This window comes from Leptosomus discolor, chromosome 8 (genome assembly GCF_034619465.1).
Source record: "Leptosomus discolor isolate bLepDis1 chromosome 8, bLepDis1.hap2, whole genome shotgun sequence".
Lineage (NCBI taxonomy): Eukaryota > Metazoa > Chordata > Aves > Leptosomiformes > Leptosomidae > Leptosomus > Leptosomus discolor.
The window spans coordinates 16,579,929-16,600,897 of record NC_141398.1 but is presented as its reverse complement, the minus strand read 5'-3'; the positions used below and the strand labels follow the sequence as shown (position 1 = coordinate 16,600,897).

Below are 20,969 nucleotides of genomic sequence, written 5' to 3'. Positions count from 1 at the left end.
ATGGCTAATGAATCGAGGACCTGCCTGTGTGGTATTGGAGATGGGTTTGACTGTGAGGGCTGTGGGCGGGAAGTGCAGGTTGAGCACATCAAGGCGTATGTTTGCAAACCACCTGCCAGCGCAGACAAAGCTGTGATTGTGATTCATGATATATTTGGGTGGCAACTCCCAAACACCAGATACATGGCTGATATGCTTGCAGCTAATGGACACATGTGAGAAATCTTTTCTTCTCAAAGAAATCCCTCTCGTTACGATTTCTAGCCTTGCGTTAGAACTGTTATTCCCATATATGAGAAGAAACTATTGCCAGGGCAGTTTGAGTGGTATATTTCCATGATACAAAACCACATTGCTGCGAAACGGTGCAGAGTACAGCATGCTTCCTTCGTACTTTGCTGTTACAGGAGTGACTGCACACATAGAATGCGTAGAATATTGAAAACACAGTGTAGTAAAAAGTGATTCTGATAATTTTCCCAGCAATGTAAGATGGCTTTAAAAAACAGTGTGTTCTGAAACAGAAGTGTGTATTCTGTTTTTAGAAGTCTTTTTTTTAAAAATAAACAGTCATTCAAGCTAAATTATATGATGGGATTTAAAAAAATTGTCATCAGCAGAAATATGAGTGAATGTCATGTATTTTGAACATACTATTGAATATGCACACTGAATATATGCATAGGAATGATTCATATGCACACACGCGGTGTTAAATACAATCCCCTTCCGCCCTGCAAATCTTTCACACTCGTTCTCAGTGCCCTACAGCAGTTAAATTCCAAAATGCAGCAACGCCTTGCAATAACTGGATATGGTGCCAGTTGTAGTATACATTACAAACATTCGTATAGGGTTGGGACTGGCCTGCAGTTCCAAAAAGCAAACCTCCACCTAATTCTGTAGTGGTCTAATTTTGAGAGGTGGTGCCTTTAATGCTCTCAGCCCGTGGAGTATGAAAGAAGTGAGATGTCAGCAGACAGTTGTCATGTGGCTGAGATCTGTCTGTGGAGCTGAAAGGAGCTCTGTGTTTCCGAGAGATAAAGATAGTACCTTTGTGAGGATTAGGGTTTTCTGTTATACTGGAACAATGAATTGGTCCGTAGTCCACTCCTTGCTGCTGTCTTTCCTGAGGATTTAACATCCCCTGTTCTGCTCCATGATTGGAAGTAACTTGTCTTGTGACCAAATGCAATCACTCTCAACATGACAGCGGACGTACACATTTCATGCTGTGCAGGATACTGGCAACTCACTAGTGTGAGAGTGTGCTTCCTTACTGCAGTATGAGTCTGCTCAGTCCAAAGTACCCAGTGTCTGATGAACTGGTATTTCTCCACGCTACTTTACTTCCTGTAATTTTCCCCTGTGATTTGTGCCGTGTCATACTTCTTCTTGTAATACTTTGGGCTGCTTTAGGCCAAACTGATCCAATCATTTCACCATGGTCATTGAGCTACATATGGTGTGTCTGAGGAAGGAGAGAGCCAAAGGCATTTAATAAGTGAAAGATGATTGCAGTTTCCCAGGGATCCCATTGTGGGAGAGCACACAGCAGCGTCTGGGGGTGACCTAGTGGTGGCAGCTTCCAGAGTCCCTTCTTGTTTCCTCCTGCTTGAGGAGACTATATTACCCACTAGTGACTGCACCATCACAACTCTGCTGCTGGTCATGCAGCACATTTCTGCAGAGGTCTTCCTGAGCCAGGGCTTGGCACCCCCATGATGCAGGAACTCTTTAGTACTGAGGGGACTCTTACTGTACTGCCCTTTTTACAGTCACCAAATGATGTCCGCAGAAAGCACTCCTTTTCTTCCCACGTGTCTTCCCTTCACTTGTTCTTTGATGACCTCAGTCCATCAGGTGTTTGGTTTCTTTTCCTAGCTCACGGGTAAGCCTCATGATGTGCTCTGTAGTAAATAACTACTTTATGTAATTGTCTTTGTTTAAATGGAACCCATTAATGATGGATTTATGTTAAATGGTATTATGTTGTGTGCAAAATTTAAAATTGTTGTAATCAGGACCTAGTTTGATCACCTTTTACAAGATAATATGTTGTTTTGCTGTGTGGAGTTTCAAATTATGTACTCAAAACGGTTAAAATATTAGGGATAAAAATATTCATAATTTCCAGATTTGTATGACAAATTGTATTATGTGGTTCAGTCATTGAAAAAAGCCTATATAGGTACCTATAAATGTTTTCCAAAGCTCATAGGCATTTCTGCAGAATAGTTGACAATGATATTTAAAAACATTACTTTCTCAGGGAAAAAAAAAATTCAAAGCAAAATTATGCCTGGATAGAAACTTTCCATGCTATGAAGTGCCAAAAAACCTCAGTGTTTGATTAATTCATTCAATTTTGGTTTTCTTGTATGTGTCTGTGTGTGCAGAGCCATCTGCCCAGACTTTTTTGCAGAAAGAGAAGCTTGGAAGCCTTCTGATGCCTGGTCCAAGTTCGATGATTGGCTGAAAACTCAGATGCCAGGAAAATAAACAAGTAAGATGTCAGGGAGCTGGATATCACATTGCCTGCTGCTGTCAGATACTGCTTTTTTGTTGTTGTTTTTTTTTTTTTTTTCAGATTAGATGCAGCTAATCCACCAGTGAATGTGGCCTTTTTCAATGACTCCTTAGAAGTGGATGGAATCAGTGACCTTTTATTTTGCTCTGAACAGAGTTCAAGGACAACTGTCTCAGTAGTAGCTTAGTGAAGAGTTTTGTCATCATGATGTTGATAACATAGAGAGCTAGTTGCTTTCTCTGCCTCAAAAAGCATGGTTTAAAAATGACCGGTGACACAAGCAGTGAGAAAGCGTAATTCTCATCTTGAGTCTCACCAAGTGTAACAGGCTGATACTTTAAGATGTCGTGTATGAAGAAAAGGATTTTTGATTGTGCCGTAGTACTTGCCCAGCATGGTGTAACTGGCCCCAGGTAGCTGATGGCTGGATCGTCTGTTGTCAGGGCACAGGGAGGGCTGGTGGCTCCCTAGGGGACAGGGTGCTGGGTGCCAAGAGGATGATCATGTCTTCCCCTCCCGTGTGCAATGCTGCCCAGGCATTTACCAGCAAAGAGCTGTCACTAGCAGAGGTGCTGTGCTGCCTTAATAACGCAGGAGGAAGCTGTTGGCAAGACAATACTGAGAAGGGGCCAGACTAATTAGAGACCAAACTAATTGACTTCCTGGGAGAGCAAATATCTTTCTTGGACTGTTGGGAGTAACTACGTTGACGGTTGCTAGGCTGAGGTATTTGGTGAGAAGGTTATGGGAGTCATAACTGAATCATTTCCAGAGAGCTCCTGTCTCAGAGGGGTCAGTTGTTGTGGAAACTTTTTAGTTTGGAATGTGTCCCCTCTCTGCTGCAATGGGAAGGAAGGGTTGGACTCTGTCTGACATTTCTTACAGGCAATGACAGGAGTGTGAGCTCCAGTGGAGAAAATTTTTTGGCACTTAATTTGATTCTGTGTGTGTTTGTGTGTTGGCAGATAATGTGGTATTTGCGAGGCTGACGTATCGATGGCGTATATAGCTTGCCTGCCCCAGGGGGTGAGGAACTGGGGCCAAAAATATAGTCTTGAGATGATATAAAAAGCTTAACTGCTACCTCTCTCCCATCAATACTTTCTCTTTACTGCCTCTGCATGGCGACACCTGCTTCAGGGGTAGATAGGTGTTCTCAGAATACAGCATCTGGGCAAGGTGTATTTCAAGCTACATTGTAAATTCTGAAAACAGCTACTGTGTTTGTTACGTTGGCTTTCCTGCAGCAAATATCTCAAGATGCTAACTTACAGTTATTGTCAGTGTTTTGACTGTCTAACAAATAGTATTCTCTGGAGGGGTTTTTGTTTGGTTCTTCTATCTACATTTGCAAGCAAAAATTAATCCAGCTTCTCAGAGAATTTTAAGCTTTTTTAACTCTTAGGTAGGTGTTCAATCAATCATCTACTTTCCATCCCTTTAGGTTTCCTTTGATGTATATTATTCGTGTTGCGTTTTTATTTAATCTATTCAGTTCTTTTTTTTTTTTTTCTTTTTCTGATGATTCCAGATTAGCAACCCCTAATATTTGTCTGAAATAATGATTTATTTAGAGCATGTGAAGGAAAATACAGTAGGAGCATGATATAGGGACACATATATTTTCTTTTCATATTTTCAAATACTGGCTTTACTATGGGTGGTTAATTTGCATTTGCTTATATGTTCCAGAGAAACTGATGCTGCCCTGAAATATCTAAAGGAACAGTGTGCTGCAAAGAAATTTGGGGTTTTGCTGGGGTGGTATTGATGTATGTCACACTGATGATGACATATCCAGAGTTAAAGGCAGGTGCGTCTCTCTATGGTAGGTAAATACAAGGATGTAATACAAGCAGGTACACATGCGTATGTATATTGTGTAGCTTAAGTACTTGATCTTGCACTATTTCTTCAAATCAGGCTGTCAGCTGATGAAGAGAGATATTTTCAGCAGAGTAGGTTGGATGTTGTGCAAAGAAGATGTTGGTGAGGATATTTGTTCCCAGTTTCAGAATGGATCATAGCAGCCATGTCTGTATTTGAAGTCTGGACAGACATATGTGTCCTTCAGTCACCTTCCCAATTTAGCTCCCTTTTCCTGTTTACTACTGCTCGGCATGCTGCAGAGCTAGAACTTCACCCAGGAGCAGAGGGTGTTATTTTTGCTCTAGCTACTCTGTAAAGTTAGGTTGTGGTTATTTTAACACCAGCTTTCCTTTCGTGCTCTGCTGAAGAAGCTGGGATAGCTAAGCTGCCATTTACTAGCATTCTCAATGTAAATTTTGGACTACTTACTGTCTTGGTTTGAAAGACAGGTGTCTGTGGAGGAAGGCAGGAGCCTCCCTTGAAATGGAAAATGCAACCCCCTTCCCTCCAAATTATTATAATTTTGAAATTAAGGGGCCTTCAGGCAAAGATATGGGGAATAGGAATAACAGTTCTTTACTATATATATATATAACACAAAGCAGGAAAAACAAACAACCCACTGGTTTACACTGACAGAGTCAGAAATACAACCTGACACCCTGTTAGGGTGGCAGTAGCAGTCCGATAAGATGGTGGCTGCAGTCCTCCTGAAGCGATGGATGTAGTTCTGTTGAAGCAGCGATCTTGTAAAAGGGTCTGGTCTTCCTCCGAAGGTCCACTGGTAGGTAGGTAGCTCTTGTCCTCTGGAACTCCAGTGAGGGGAAAAACTCCTCTGGGAATCCAGTGGAAGAAGGCTGCTAGGGTGTTCGAGATCTCAGTTTTTATTTAGCATGGACTGCTTGGCTCCTTCCCCCCGGGCGGAGCGTCTCACCATGGGATGGGGAGTCGTGAGGCAGTTCCTTGATGGGCCATTAACAGGAGATAGTCCAGGAGAGAGTTATCGATGGGTCAGGTGATAAGGCATTGTTGTGCCCGTTAACAGAAGATAGTCCAGAGGGGGGAGGCAGGGAGCACCGCCCCGCCTGGTCTCAACAGCTCCTGAAGATGGTAATAGAATACTTTTTTTTTTTTTCCTTTTGGCACATTTTACACTGTAACCTAGGACATTACTAAAGCATTGCCTCTCCCAGTCAGTTCAAAAGAACTCAAGCTTGTATGCACAGAAGGCATCTTTCAAGTCTTATTAATTCAGATATTCAGGCTGTATCTTGAGAAACTGGCTTACATAGAATTTTAATCTAGGAAGGCATTCTTCTAGGAGCCATGGCTACAGTAGCTTGAAAGTAAAGCTAGTGCATGTGGCTACATACTGCATGAGACATGAGAAGTTTTCACTGCAGAAGCAGAGTACTGTATTTGAATCTGGATTTCATCTTAAAAGTCAATTAAGAGGTTTTTTTTGTCTGTTTTTTAATGTTTTCTAGGACTAATCAAGGATTCTGATGATACATCCGATCTCCTGAACACTACATTTTTAGTTTTTGCTGAAAAAGATTACTTCATTCTCCTTCATCAAGTATGCTAATAACCTCCATCATCTTTCATTTCTTCATGTTTAAATTTCCATCCTGAATTTAGAGTCAAAACTCAGCCTCATAATAGTACTTGAAGATCAAAAAATAAGCAGAAAAATGGAGTTAGACATAGAAGGGCTAATGTAGCCTAGGCAAAGAGTGAAAGCTAGGGTTGGGTTTTTTCCTTATGTCTCTTTCTTTTGTAAAAGTATGGCTAGTAACCCAGCTAACAAAGTTTTGTCAAAACCCCATTGCTGTTTTGGAGCACGCTACTCAGGGAGCTGTCCTTTGCTGTATGACGCTGTTTTCTGTTGGTCCTAGGAACCTGTGAACCATGTAGAATATGCCAAACTGCATCCATAGGTGTCGGTTAGAAGCTTTTTGCTCAGTTGTGGTGTAGTTAGCATTGTCATATATTTCACATATAGGAAATACCTTTGTTATATCCATATCTTTGCAGATGGTTGGACCTGCCTTTATATTCCAACATATTTTCTAGACCCTTACTGCAAAGGTGTCTTTTCTTTATATAATTTTACTTTTTGTTTTGCCCATATGGAGCTTGGTTATTAGTGTCTAGCCTGAACAATAAATTAGGGAGTTGAGTTATGAATAAGACGAGGAGTGGCAGCATGGAATATGGCTATATTAATATAGCTCCTACTGTGTTCTGTATTGCAGGTCACCCTGCTGGAGCGGAAGCTAAAGAAAAATTGTAAAGTCGATTATGAAGTTAAAATTTATCCTGGACAAACTCATGGTTTTGTACATCGCAGAAGGGAAGATATCAGTCCTCAAGACAAGCCTTATATAGAGGAAGGAAGAAAAGATATGATCAATGGGCTGGATAAATACATTTAATAGAAGAGCAAGCAACTTAATTTGCAACGCAATTTTGTAACACACTGAGGAGATTTTTGATAGCACATTTTAGAAAATTGGGGGCAGATTTTGTTGAAATAGAAACAAGCAAACAGAATATTTTAGCTGATTTTGTCAGTAGATTCTAATTGATGCTTTCATATTATGTTCCTTTGTAGAAGTCTTAGATCTCACCTAGCAGTGTCATGTTTTAATATGCTGTGAAATGTTCTCCAGCTCCTTGAGATTTATCTTAATGCTTGAAATAAGTTAAACTAATGGTAAATTAATCTATTTGGGTATTGTGGCCACTATTCATCTAAGTTCTACATAAATCACAAGTCCAGAATTTGGGGACACAAATACATTGTTTGGTGAAGCTCGTTTTGAGAGACTAGGCTTTTTTGACTTGTGCCCTGGTAGCAGATCTGTATTTAACAGGTGATGTAAATGGGTGTATCTTGCTTCAAAATTTGTGGCTAAGGTTATCAGAAGGGATACTACTTTCTCAGATACCTTTGGTTCTGTGAAACTCTGTAGATGATTTCCTAGTCAGTTTAGGAGTTCAGAAGTACAACGCAATTTGCAGACAGGGCATTTTGATGTGTAGCTTATAACCACGGTTGCTGCTTAAAGAAGAAATGTTACATGTTTTTGCATAACGTATCTTGTTTCCATTGATGATACGACAAAAATCTCTGTGTTGCGTCAGCTCAAGATTGCATCTGTCTCAGCACCCAGCCTCCGTCAGGGGCCAGCAGCGGCTGTGTGGGGAATTTCCCCTCTCCGCATCCTGGCAGCCAGCTGCTCAGGGGATTCCTGAGCGGGATGGTGCCACTGGAGCGGTGTGTGGAATGGCCATGGATGGACCTAGCCTTTGTGGATTTGCCAGTCCCTCTTTGAACCTGCTTGAAATGCTGACCTCTTGTGCACCCTGTGACAGTGACTTCCATGGTTTAATTATGCCTCATGGGGAGAAAGGCTTGTGTCGTTCGTTCCTGTGAAAGCAGCTGCCTTGTATCTTCACTGGGTGCTGGTACTTCCAAAGTTGTAAGGAAAAAAAAAAAAGAATGGATGTCACTTTTCACCTCCTCAGTGCTACTGATAAAGACTGCTATGCGATTCAATGGGGAGAAAATTTAATTTAGAAAAGTCTTAATTTCGCTAATGACAATCTCTCAAATTAAATATACTGTCAGAAAAATATACATTGTGGTGTGCCTCATGTAAAAATGATTAACAGTATTAATTAACCATCTCTTTCTCAATGGGATTTAATTTCTTTTGCTTTTTCCCATCCATGTTTTCTTCCTTTACATGCCGCTAGTGGCCCCCTGTCTTTCCCATGGGGAGGTCTTCAGAGAATTCTGGGCTGCGACTGCTGATGAACTGTTGCTTTTCATATGATACCATCCATGTGTAATTTATTAATCCAGCTGTTACCTGGGTGATACAGCTCTCCTAACACATTTTTCCATGAGAAGAAGGTAGAGGTCTGGATGTTTATTGTACCTTGATCACCCCAGTGTAAAACCTGGATAACTCCACATTACTGGAGTGCCATTAGCGTTGGAAGGTTAGCTAACGTGCAAGAGAACGAGCAGGTCATATATTTAGCGAACAGCAGTCATTCACAAATACTGAAACAGCCTGTGTGCTGTGACACCAACACCATGACTAAGCAAAAAGAAAACGAGGAACTGGGATGCAGCATTCGTTTGAAGTGCACAGGTAGCTGGAGAGTTACCGCAGGTACAGCCAAAGTTTTTCGTGATAAAACTGTACATCACTGAGTAAGGGCTGGAATGCGAGATCCAAAAGAGGTATGTGTTTACAGCACGGAGTGCAAACAACTGCACGTGCAGAGCTCATGAATGTGTTGAATTAAGTTTTGAATTCTAAGTAAACTGCATGGATTGCCTATCAAGGAACATGAAACAACAGGAAATCAAATTAAAAGCCATTTATATTTAAGGTGATATTAATTTTAATTATTTAATTAATATTAAGGTGAAGAGGAATAGTCTTAGGTATAAAGAAGAATTTCTGGAGCCACGTTGCTATGACTGAGGGAGTGGAAATGTGGTTAAGCAACTCTAGTGGAGAGAAGGTTCTGCGAGCATTGATGTAATTTCTTTTTTCTAGGAATGGTTTAAACTGCCAATTTTTCTTACATTTATTTTACTACTGTTCTTTGAAGTTGGTATGGTGTATCTAAGCTCCCTGTGTGCTGTAATTTGTTGTTTGTAGTATACAAGTGGGAAAAGCCAAAAAAACAAACCAAAACAAAAGGGTTGGGTTTTGAACCTTATGACTTCACTCTGGAGTTCTTTGGTAGGCTTTTTTTTAAATTTTGTTTGACTTCATTTTAGAAATAGTAAATAAATAGCATTGACAAAGTTATTTAGAATACAGGAAAACAGCTGATATATGAGGTCTAAATTGTAAGACTCGTCGCTTTCCTAAGGCAAAAATATGGTAGATTGACATATGCATTTAGTGCTACTTTTTAGATGTGCCTCTGAGCATTTTGGATGGCTAATATCCTTACATAAAGCTCTTTAAAGAATAATCCTAATCAATAAAAAGAAAATCAGGAGAATGGGAGGGATACAAAGATCAGGCAATCATTTTAATTCAAAAGTAAAAAAAAATGTATAAAATGCCCTGTGATAGGATAAAAATACGTCAGCATTTTAAACACTTACTATAGTGATCTGTACAGCAACCTACAAAACTGTTACCTTTTTATGTGTTAGTTATTTTCACTCTGAAAGAGAAAATATTTTTCCTATAGTATGTAAACTTTGTCTTGTATAGAGCTTTGAAACGATGTCTCTTCTTTGCTACCTCACCCCGCTGCTGACTTCAGATGTGTCTTTTACCAATGGATGAGTAGTCTAGGGAAATACTAATAATGGGAATGTAATGTTTAAAAGTGATACTACGCCAACCCTTAAAAAAAAAAAGCAGCTTTGTCTAAATGAATTGCTCAGCAAGTCAACATGTTTCCTAAGCTGTAAAGAAAAGACCTCCGGTGCTCAATACTATTTTGTGTCAGCTAAAAGGAAGGTTTGGTACTCAGCTATAGCAGTACTCCTGACAGTAGCACACCCTGCCCACACTAGCAATGAAGTTAGTGGCTTTAAAAAGATGAACTTTTAACTTTGTGACTGCCATACGCAAAGATAAAGGCAGTAACTTACGTAACTCTTGTTTGAAGAAACCTGATCCTTGCGCTCCCCCCTTTCATTTTATGAGTTAGCACTTCTGGGATCACGTTCAGTGGTAACCATCCACGCTGAGCTCTTGTGACTTGCCTCCACTATCTCACACGCTTGCTGTGCTACAGGTATGTGTGGGTTTTGTTTGGTTTCTTTTTTAAATTTCATGGCTTTTCCTCCTGAGAAATGTAAAACAAGTGCATGCTGAGGTCTGACTCAGCATGTTGGGGACTTTCATTTTATCTGCGTGCTTTTTAAAAGAGTGCATGCTCATTTAAATGCTATCAGGGGGCTACTTTCTTCCTTAATTGTTTGAAATGGTGGTTCAGAAACCTTTCATTTTTCCCTCCTGAAGTGAGGAAGACCTCACAGGAGGAGGACTCATGAGAGTCTTGAAAGTGAAAGAGCTGCAGGGACTTGTTCAGTAATCTGCTTTTTCCCATTTCCCTCTGTGAGTATATCTGGCATAGTCAAGTTTGAACATCCTTGCTTTTTCTGTACTAGCAATTTTTTCTTAGATAGTACACACAATTGATCTGTGGAAAGCTTTATCTAAATTCACTCTGTGCTCTTGGAGACACTCTGTGCATATTCAAATAAGTTATTTGGGTCATTTTGCAGCAATATGAAATCATTTCACCCAGCTGGTTAACCTAAGGTCAGTGGCATAAAATCATTAACTTGAGATCAAGGACCTACATAAATCTGTGTTAATTCTGCTGGCATTTTTTGACCTTTGCAAATTACTTGTTTATTTTCATTTAAGCAATGGTTTGTAAAAAATTAACCATACTCTACTGTTGCTTTCCTGATAAAACATTTGGCTCAACTTCAGGAACTTTTCCTTATCTTCAGTTCTCTTTTTTCCTATCTTGGCATTTGAATGCATTACTTATTTAATATTAAATTAACTCTGGCTTTCACTGGTGTATTTTTCTTGGCACCTTCCTTAAGTATTGTCCTTCAAAAGTCTGCAACACCTGAGGATAAAGCTGGTTTAAAAAAAGGATTTCTTGACACTGAAAAAGTCAGCTATGGAATATTTTAAGTTTCTGGAGGAAAAGATCACATTTAATCTAAGTGTAATTATATCTTTCTACACTGTAGCTGTGGGGTTTTTTTTCTTCAGAATGCTAAGTCCTGTATTAAGCCTTTACAGTCTATACCAAAGAAAGTTATGCATTCCTGACAAGGGTGTAGACATGATGAAGACTGAAAAAACTGGCTTCATTGCTATTTAAATAATTTGTGATGATTGCCTGGCTGGTTGGTCATAACTTTATTTTTAACGTATTACTTACTGAAGGGCATGGAAGTCCTAGTTATGTAGCAGGTCCCTGCTGAAAAGTTCGTAACATAAGTAACTCTAACAATATTATTATTTATAAAAAACAACCCAGTGGGCTTATTGACTAACGTTGCATTTTCAAGCTAACAGTAATCAGCATGTTCACAATATTGCTGTAATGATTCAAAAATTTGGCAGTCTAGGATACCGCTGTGTTTTGATCTTTGTCAGTATGGCACACTGTGGTATTCACAACTGAATATTTTTTGTTCTTTAGTATCACACATGGCTAATGAATCGAGGCCCTGCCCGTGTGACATTGGAGACAGGTTTGACTACGGAGGCCGTGGGCAAGAAGTGCAGGTTGAGCACATCAAGGCGTATGTTTGCAAACCACCTGCCAGCGCAGATAAAGCTGTGATTGTGATTCATGATATATTTGGGTGGCAACTCCCAAACACCAGATACATGGCTGATATGCTTGCCACTAATGGATACGTGTAAGAAATACTGCTGTTTTCAAAGTGTCTTTGAACAAAAATAGGCTTTCCTTACATGCTTCTCTAAAGAGTTTCCTGTTGTTAAAACAGTGTAAGAATTCTAACATAGTTGACTAGTCCTGCCGTAATGAGATAGTAGGCAAGCACAGAAGAAGAGAGGGGAAACAGAGAAAAATCTTATTTTGCATCTTTTATCCTCCATGAGGTCGAAGCAGCCTGCTTCCTCCCTCCTGACGTAGCATCTGTGCCACCTCACTGCTACGATAAAAATTCCAGAGAAGCTAAAAGTCATTCTGTGAAGGTAAAGTGTACCGGCTTGTGTGAAAGAAGAAACAAGTTCTCAAATATGTGAAAAGCATATTGTGTATCTTCTTTCCTGTATTACTGGGTTAGTATTCCTTCTAGTCCAAATGTACGTACCGTGTAAATTGTAATGTGGGTTGGTTTTTTTTTGTTGTTTGATGGGAAACCAGTAAGGATTTTCAATTGCAGTTAACGATTTGTCAAATTAATTAATGAATTTTAACAGGGCAAAATGGATCTGGAAGTTATGCTATGTCTACTTATTAGACATTGAAAAATAATGAGGTTTGCTTGTATAGTGCTTTGATGTAGATTAAATTCTATGCCTATTCAACAAGATGAATTTGTTGTATAGTCCACATGGACTTCCCTTTAATTCTTTCTAAGTATTATTTCATGGTCATAAAATATTTTCTTTTTTTTTTTTTGCAGAGCCATCTGCCCAGATTTTTTTGTGGGACAAGAAGCTTGGAAACCTTCTAATGACTGGGCGTCTTTCAATGACTGGCTGAAAACCCGAAATGCCGGCAAAATAGACAAGTACAACTGTTGTTCCTTGTCCAGCGAGTGGACATCCTTCTTTCATAGGAATTTTTGCCTCAGCAAAGATGCAGGATTAGATTATAAATTATCAATGGGTCAAATACAGCTAGTTGTCCACGAACAGAAATTTCATGCAGTTTGTGGGCCAAGCTCACGGTTATGTGAGGGATCCTTTTCAGAGAAAAGTAGAGCTTTGAACAAGAATAAAAGTGCCCACTGTTTACCTCTGCAGACAGTAGAAGTGAGGTGAATGACTCAAAAGAACCAGCAAAGGCTAGAAAATGCAGCTTGCTCCTTCCACTTCAGTTTGATTTAGTACCTGCAGGCAGGCACAACTTCCATAGATTTCAGACAGTGCAAAAGTAGTCACCAAACACTATTTAACTGGGGCACATTGGTCCTGCTCCCCATCAGATCCCAGCTAGTTCAAAGCATGCTACTTTTCCCATTCTTATAGCTCTATTTATCCCATTTTTATCTGACACGTAGCTTGATTGCACAATGTTACTGCTGATTTTGAAGCAACAATTTCGAATTTACTTCCACAGTTTCATAAAATATTTGTCTCTCTAATGAGAGGTAGTTTATGTATAGTCACATTGGTGATAATGGGATGCTCTTGACTGGCTGTGTGTCTCTTAAACTTTTATTGGTTAGCCTATAAGACAACTGTTGCCATTTGTGAAATTAATTGGGCTGCCATTTATAAAATCCCCTTAGGTTCTATTAACAGTGATCTAGGAAGACTGATTTGCTCCATTGCCTTCTTCCGTGCAGTTTCTCTTGTATTTTAGAAATTAATAATAGTAAACTAGTGTTGTGGGTTGACCCCAGCCGACAGCCAAGCACCTATACCGCCGCTGACTTGCTCCCCCTCAAGAGGGACAGGGGAAAGAATAGGAGGAAAAAAGCAAGAAAACTTGTGGGTTGAGATAAAGACAGTTTGATAAGTGAACGAAAGAGGGAAACCAGGAGTGATGCAAAGACAGTCGCTCACCACCTCCCATAAGCAGACCGCTGCCCAGGCAGTCTCTGAGCAGCAGCCACCTTGGAGGCCAGGGGAATGGAGCTAGAGCCTTAATTCACTTTCGTTTACATGTCTCAGAGAAGTTGATGTCATCCTGAAGTATCTAAGGGAACAATGTGGAGCAAAGAAGATTGGTGTCATTGGGTTTTGCTGGGGTGGAGCAGCAGTACAACATCTTATGCTGAAAAATCCTCATTTAAAGACGGGGGTGTCCCTCTATGGTAAGTCTGAAATACCTATTACGTTCTGAGCAGACATGACCGGTGCAGGAACTTACTTTGTAGGATTTCTACTGTAACAAAATTCAGCATGGCATCTTATGGAAGAAGGCAATTTTATTATACAGAATCTATAAACAATTTGATTTTCCACACTCACATTTTTGCACTTAATCATAACCAGCAAGATCTATGTATTCAAGTGGCCTGGCCAGGATCGATTCTGTGCAACAAAGCCTGCAAAGGACACTGAATGCCTAGGCCTCTTCATGGCTCAGGTTCCTCTTGGCTGGTGATGCCAAATGGTTTCTGGGCACATGTTTTATATCTTTTAGGATCCAGCAGTTACTATGAGGTGGATCTTTGCTAGTATCTTGTTTACCTCGATCTGCATAAGTCAGGACAGGTTCCTGCCCCCTGTCTGCTTTTCATTGTTTGGAAAACCTGTTTGACACACGTCTGTGCTCTGTTCCCCTGTTGGCTAACAGGGAAAGACACGGCAGTAGTGACAGACTGCAGCCTTTTGGCTGTCCTGTTAGAGCGCAGGGTCTTCTGATGATGAGTCATCTGGGCCAGGGCTGCACAGACCTTCAGGCCATGACATGAACAACTTATTCCTCAGTGTTACTGCTGGCAGTGGTCCCATGTTACTAACATGAACCATTTTTTAACTCTCTGTTTTAACCCTTGCGCTCTCACACTTCCATTCTTAAAGTATTTATGCTACCTATAATATTTTTGTTATAAACCTCTGTACCTCTCTGTAACCCAGAGCAATTTATATTCGTTGAGGGTGAAAGAATTTGAAGGTATTTTTCAAGAAATTTTATGCAGACTATTTTGCTGCACTGCTTTGCAGGTCAGCTGAGTCAATTCAACAATGCTACTTGCTATTTTTTTTACTTTTCTGTTGTAATAATTTCAATAATGAAAAGAATGGCCAGGGTGGTAGCTAGTTAGTTTTACTGTTAATTAAATTCAAATATATTTGAAGAGTCAAAATTACAATATCAATTGGTTATGAATTTGTATCAGTGTAAATATATGTACACTGAAATCCTAGCCACCTATCTGGAATGATGAATATTTACAATTATCTTTAAAAAGGCCATGCTAGAGGCAAGCAGCTCTAAAGTGTTCATCTTTCACTGACAGTGGTCAGAAGCAGATGCCCAAAGAAAACCACAAGAACATGGCAAATGTAACAATTCTTCTCTGACTTTTTCAGACAGAGCTGGCCTTTCTATCTTTAATGACAGCCCAAATCACAGGAAATTCTCACAACAAAAGGGACTTTGAAGCAAAACATGTTTAATTCCATTACAAACTAATCAGCTGTAGCTGATCAGAATGTCTTTTGTTTTGATTGTGTAGCTTTGGTACTGATTCAAGTGCTTTAAGCAGCATAACTCATTGTGTATGCCTCTCCTTCCTTAGGAGTGATCAGATTCTTTGAAGACAGATCTAATTTGCTTCATCCCACCTTCTTCATTTTTGCTGAAAAGGATGACCACATCCCATTGGAGCAGGTGAGATTCCCATCAGACATACTTGTCTTTTTAATGCTTTTCGTGCTCGTTTTGTAACTTGATATATAATTAAGAGAAAGTAGCTAGCTAATTTGCATTTTTCTTCCTCTTTCACTAACTCTTACAGTAGTTTTACACAAATTTATATTTATCCCCAAATCAAAAAGTTTTAGAGTGACACTAAAGAAGTTTTCTGTTTCTGTTGCAAAATATGGATGATATATATATGAGAGTTCCTAGGAGGAAAAGGACAAGAATTCAAAGGAAGATTTCTGTCAGGTTTAAGATAGGAGACCCTTTGTAATCATCTCGATGTTGCGTAAAATGAGCAGAAAGTCCCACACCTATACCGGTGGAATCACTAGTTGCAGGAGACTTAAAAAATCCTGTGACTATCCTTTTCCTTCCCCCACTGTCCTGCAGAGCTGTTCCTTTCTGGTGCTCTGTCAACAGCCTTCCTGGGGAGCCCAGGTGGAGAATGACTGGAGAAAGATGACTATCTACCAGGGGGATCAAAGAGGAAGACAGGCTTTTGAGTGGTGTTGGCTTTAATTTTCCTGCCAAAAATGCCAGTAGCTTTGAACTGCCAATTTTGTATCTGTGCCTCTCCTCCTGCAATTTCAAATTCATTCAAAATTTTGCCCCCCCTTTTTTTTGTGATGTCTATCATCAGTAACTTGTACAGTAATCACTACATACTAATCTTCTCATGATGCTGAGCGATAGCTGTTTTTACCTTTACAGGTATTATTACAGTCACCCATATAATTTTTGGCAGTTTTATACAGTCACATGCTATTATTTTACTGGAGAAAAAAGCCTAGTTAAATAAAGAAAGTGCAGTGACAGAAATGCGTTTAGGTATAAAATTAGTAGAAGAGAAAATGGTGGCAAAGACACACTGTGTCTGTCTCCCAGAAAAGTAAAAAAACAGGACGATTTGTGGGCTGTAAATACATAACATGTTAACTCCATACTCAGCCAACATGGAACATTCTGTGTTACAGGTCACCCTACTGGAGCAGAGGCTTAAACAAAACTGTAAAGTTGATTATGAAATTAAAATTTACCCTGGACAGACGCATGGCTTTGTACATCGCAAAAGAGACGATATCAATCCTCAAGATAAACCTTATATTGAGGAAGGAAGAAGGGATATGATCAACTGGCTGAATAAATATCTTTAGCATAGATAAATGCCCATAAATAAATCAGTCATTGTAGGAAATCAGAAAATAATTCAGACTATATTGATTAAAATGTTTTTAAAACCATCAAAATTTTTTTTGCAATAACACTACTTATTTGCACTTATTTTCTAAGTACATGCTAAGAAATGTCTTTTCAACTGCTGAAAGCTGTAAATATAAAAGAGATTTTAAAATTTGATCTTGTATATCAAAATTATTAGAATCTCATGTGGGATATTTTCTAGAATCTGAAAATTTCACTGTTTTATTTATTCTGTGATTCTGTGATTTATATTGCGGTTGATGTGATAAAAAATCACTGAAACTATGCCCACACTTGAGAAATGCTTTCCTAAAAGTCATATTTAGAGTTGTTGAGCTGTGAGATTTTCATCTGTGAGATTTTCAGCTTTGAGGCAAATATAGTTCTGGTTTGGAAGGCTGGGACTTTTTCTTGGAGACAGAATATCCTATTCAGAATTCATAGAAACAGAGCTAGAAAGAGGGAAGGGGAAGGACAATGGGAAGAAATATATGCAGACTGAAAGGGAACTGCAAAAAGTTGGGAACCATGACTGGAGGAGATTAGAAGGAACATGGAGGACCAGAGAAGAAGGACCTGAACAAGCGGGAAGAGGGTAGGACACAAAGAGACTGTGAAGAGCAGGAAAACTCAGAAGAGAAAGAACAAGTAAGAACAGAAGACTACCATCAAACATACATAGTATAGGAAGAAAGTATGAGTGAGACTTCCAATCCCTCTTCTCCTTCCATTTCCAGACTCGTATAGTAGGGGCAGAGCGCAGGAGAGCAGGAGTTTCTTGTTGTCTGACACCTTGTTGTTTCCTTTAACATCTTATTGTCTACTCCATGTCTATCAACTGACTTCTGGATAATCTGTTTTCATATCTTTCACTCATTACCAGTGGCCTAAAAGCACTACCAGTGCCTTCCTTTCTTCCATGGAAAGGCTGGCCTCTGTGTTTGTCCTCCCTTCCCCGGGGACATAGCACGTCTGCCTGTGCAGTCACAGACATCACGGCTTAGGTCTCACAGGGGTGCTTAAACTTGCTGAGGTGAACTTCAAACCTGCCCATGTCTAGTCATTCTGCTTAATTTTCCTTCCCTGTCCATACACCTGTACTCCTGTTTCTGCTATAAAATGTATTTCACGCAGAATAGAGTTAAAATTAATTTTTGTGAAGGTTGAACCAAATGGGTCTGGACACTTCAGTCTTTACCAGACTTGCTTGTAGTAGCTCTCGTTCCTTCCTGCTAATAGCCAGTGCTTTCCTTTTGCCCTTCTCTCATTTTTGATGCATTTACAAATACTTTTATTACTAGTTCTGTGTTGCTTGATAGCAGGAAGGTACGCTGCTGCCTTAGCCTTGCTATGGGGTGTGTTGTTCCTTTACTCTTGTCCTCAGATGCACGCCTGTGTTTCCCTGCTTTGTAAGCCTCCTGTTGGATTCTGACAGTCTTGCGGACATATGGATGCAGCTGCAATGGCCTGTTGCTGTGCTGTCTGCCTGTCCTCCACATCAGGATCATCTGACATTTAATAACATCTCTTTCACTAAGCACCGGTGTCCTCCGCTTCTTTCTCCACAGTATTTTCATCAGAAGCTCCAAGACCAGATGAGTTTCTGATGCTCCTCCTTCTTTTTTTTCTAGGAAAGTGCAACACAGTATGCAAATCCTGTCATCTCTCATGGTCTTACAGTTGCCCTACCCTCTGCCCCTCATGCAGAATTGAATCTAAACCAACCTGGATGGAAACATTCCCTCCTCACCTCCACAAATCCTTCCAGTATTGTCATGTTTCTCTCTACTGTGATTTAATTGGATATCAGGATAGGTAAGGCACAGCCCATCCCTAATGACTAGGGCAACATCACTATGTTTCAGCTCCTTTGGTCCCTCTCAGTCTAATTCACAGTAATCATGTGGTGAGGTCTTGCCTGCAACTGTGATGCTGAGGGAATAGATGTGGCTAAAATATTGTGCTGAACACGGCCCAATTTCCCCTTAGTGAAATACATGTGAGCCCAGGGAGCCCTCAGCTTTCACAGAATATTGCCTTTCAAGGTGCAGCCTCGCAATTTTTTTCTGTTGCGCCACAATATTTTTCTTTTTGCAGTCACCTCTGCCAGCCAGACCTGGCAGCTGCCTCACACAGTCACTTTCCCTCTGGCTCCCTCCTAGCCAGTGGCACATGCCAGGTCAGGCCTAGGTGGTCTGTGATGGAGCTGCAGCTAAACATATGTCTTCGAACTCCACAGTGCCTCTGCTTCGGAGTCTCCCACCAGGTGGGTCCCACCTCAGGTCCCACACCCACAGTGGTTCTTCAGCCGTCCCTCCATCTCCAACCCCTTCTTCACGTCACTCCTTCCACTCCTGCAATGCACCGTGTATCTCCTATGAGAAAATAATTCTCCCTGCACCACACTGAATTGATGTTAAAGAAACTCTCCTGTCTTTCAAAAAGATTTCATGCAGCCTCTGAGGTAAAAGTGCAAAAGCTTCCTTTGCTTCTTGGCCTATGCCCTTGGCCAGCAATTAGTGCTCTTCTCTGGTTTGGGCACTGCACGTCGTGTTCCCATCTCCTTGCTGTTTGATTTCAGGAGAGATGGGCCTGTTCTTAGTGGGTCCAGCCAGCACAGGGAAAGCCTCTTCAGGTCTGCAGGGCATTGCTGCCATGAGTCACACTGGTAAAAATAGTCCGTCCACATCGCAGGTAAGAAGTTCTGTGATGCCCTCCCTGATCCTGCTCTAGGGTTGGGTGTGTGTGGCTTCCCAGTGACCTACAGATGCAGGGAAGGGCCAGACAGTGACTTCTGCTCTTCCTGCCAGTCCTGACATGGTTCTGGGCTCAGCATATAGAGGAGAAACAGTTTCACGTGGGAGAACTGCAGACACCTCCATTCACAGGCGCAGGCACGTCTGATGCATGTGACTGTGCAGCTCTGGGGTGACGGAAGGATAACAGCACACAAACCTGCCCGTAAGAAAGCAATGTGGGTATGTGGTTCAGATAGTCTGTGAAGTGTGAATTAAAGTCCCAGCTCTGGCTTCACGCCCAATTTATCTGGGTTGCTATGACAACAGACAGAGACAATGAAATTGAACTCCCTACAACTATTGTCTCACATGGATTTTAAATAAAAGAGCCTTGGTTTCTCAGAAGGTAGTATCTCAGCTGGGAAAATATTCCAGCTTGTTTTTTTTATGTGAATGAACAGATGTCTGAGGGAATTGGGCTAAGCTTTGCCAAATTTCTCCTGAGACAGAGGAAGACTGTGAAACTGAGAAGTATTATGTCAAAATTCATTGTCCTTGGAGAATTCAGAGTGGCTTGCTGTAGGACAGGTATTGCATTTCATTATGTATTTGTTTTTGTAGAAATGTGGCATCTAAGATGGAAGACTCAGAATTTTGCCAGTGTTAACATTTGCTTTGCTAAAAAACACACACACATTCTCAGAACATACATTTGAGAATATCTTTTGTGTCTAGACAGCACTGACGTATAGACATATAGGTTAGACATTACAAACTCAGGTTTGTATTTTTTGGTTCTACCAAACCTAGCAAATTTGATATAAGGTAAATCAGCTGCAGGAAAACAACAGGGTAGACATAGTAGACATATGTAAGGCCTGATCAGGGGACTTCATGCAGATGTTTTTATTCTCCTGGGCATTGTGCTGTCTTGTTAGTTCCTTCCTATTACCTTTAAAGCCCTTTGATCAATTCCAATTGAATCTGACAAAACAGTGAAGTTCTCAGCACTATATAGTTCTACATTTCTAGAAAATCTGGGCAGCATAAAGAAGACAGACTCACTGCACTGACCAAAATAGTGTGGTCTGGATTCACCAGTTCCTTGTGTCATTTAGGTTGCTGGCTGGCGGATCAGCACACAGAAAACCTGAGCCGCTTGTGTAGTGGTTGTCAGAGGATACAGGAGGGAAATGGACTGAGGAAATGTGGAAGGCAACCGAGGTGCAGGGGAGTAGGAGGGCAGAGGGAATGGGCTGAGGGTAACCCTGGGGATATAGGAAACTGAGACCCTATTGGGGGCAACCACACCGTATGTGGATGAAATGGAACAGAGAACCTAGAAGAGCCCTGATGTCACCTTTTGTAGATTGAGTGGGATTTTAGTCACCAAGAAAGCGTTATACTGAGGAAGGCTCATGGCCCGCATGCAAGGAATCCTTGATGCCTGAGTGAAGACAGTTGTATGGACTAAAGCGAAAGAGGTCTCCTGGAGGAAAACTTCAGGGACTGGAGATAGACAGGACAAC

At 40.6% G+C, this 20,969-nt stretch overlaps 2 protein-coding genes across 2 annotated transcripts; both read left to right on the top strand.

Moving 5' to 3' along the window:
- Window positions 1-6,837, top strand: LOC104353543 (carboxymethylenebutenolidase homolog). The gene is given in 8 exon segments (XM_086469525.1): window positions 1-215; window positions 2,400-2,482; window positions 2,485-2,506; window positions 4,223-4,273; window positions 4,275-4,311; window positions 4,313-4,358; window positions 5,887-5,978; window positions 6,658-6,837. Coding segments are annotated over 8 exon segments (726 nt in total).
- Window positions 6,838-11,592: 4,755 nt separating this feature from the next.
- On the top strand, window positions 11,593-16,656 carry CMBL (carboxymethylenebutenolidase homolog). The gene is made up of 5 exons (XM_009947160.2): window positions 11,593-11,849; window positions 12,585-12,692; window positions 13,801-13,943; window positions 15,378-15,469; window positions 16,477-16,656. The coding sequence occupies exons 1-5, from the start codon at window positions 11,635-11,637 to the stop codon at window positions 16,654-16,656; spliced, it is 738 nt and encodes a 245-aa protein (XP_009945462.2). The 5' UTR covers window positions 11,593-11,634.
- Window positions 16,657-20,969: the final 4,313 nt, after the last annotated feature.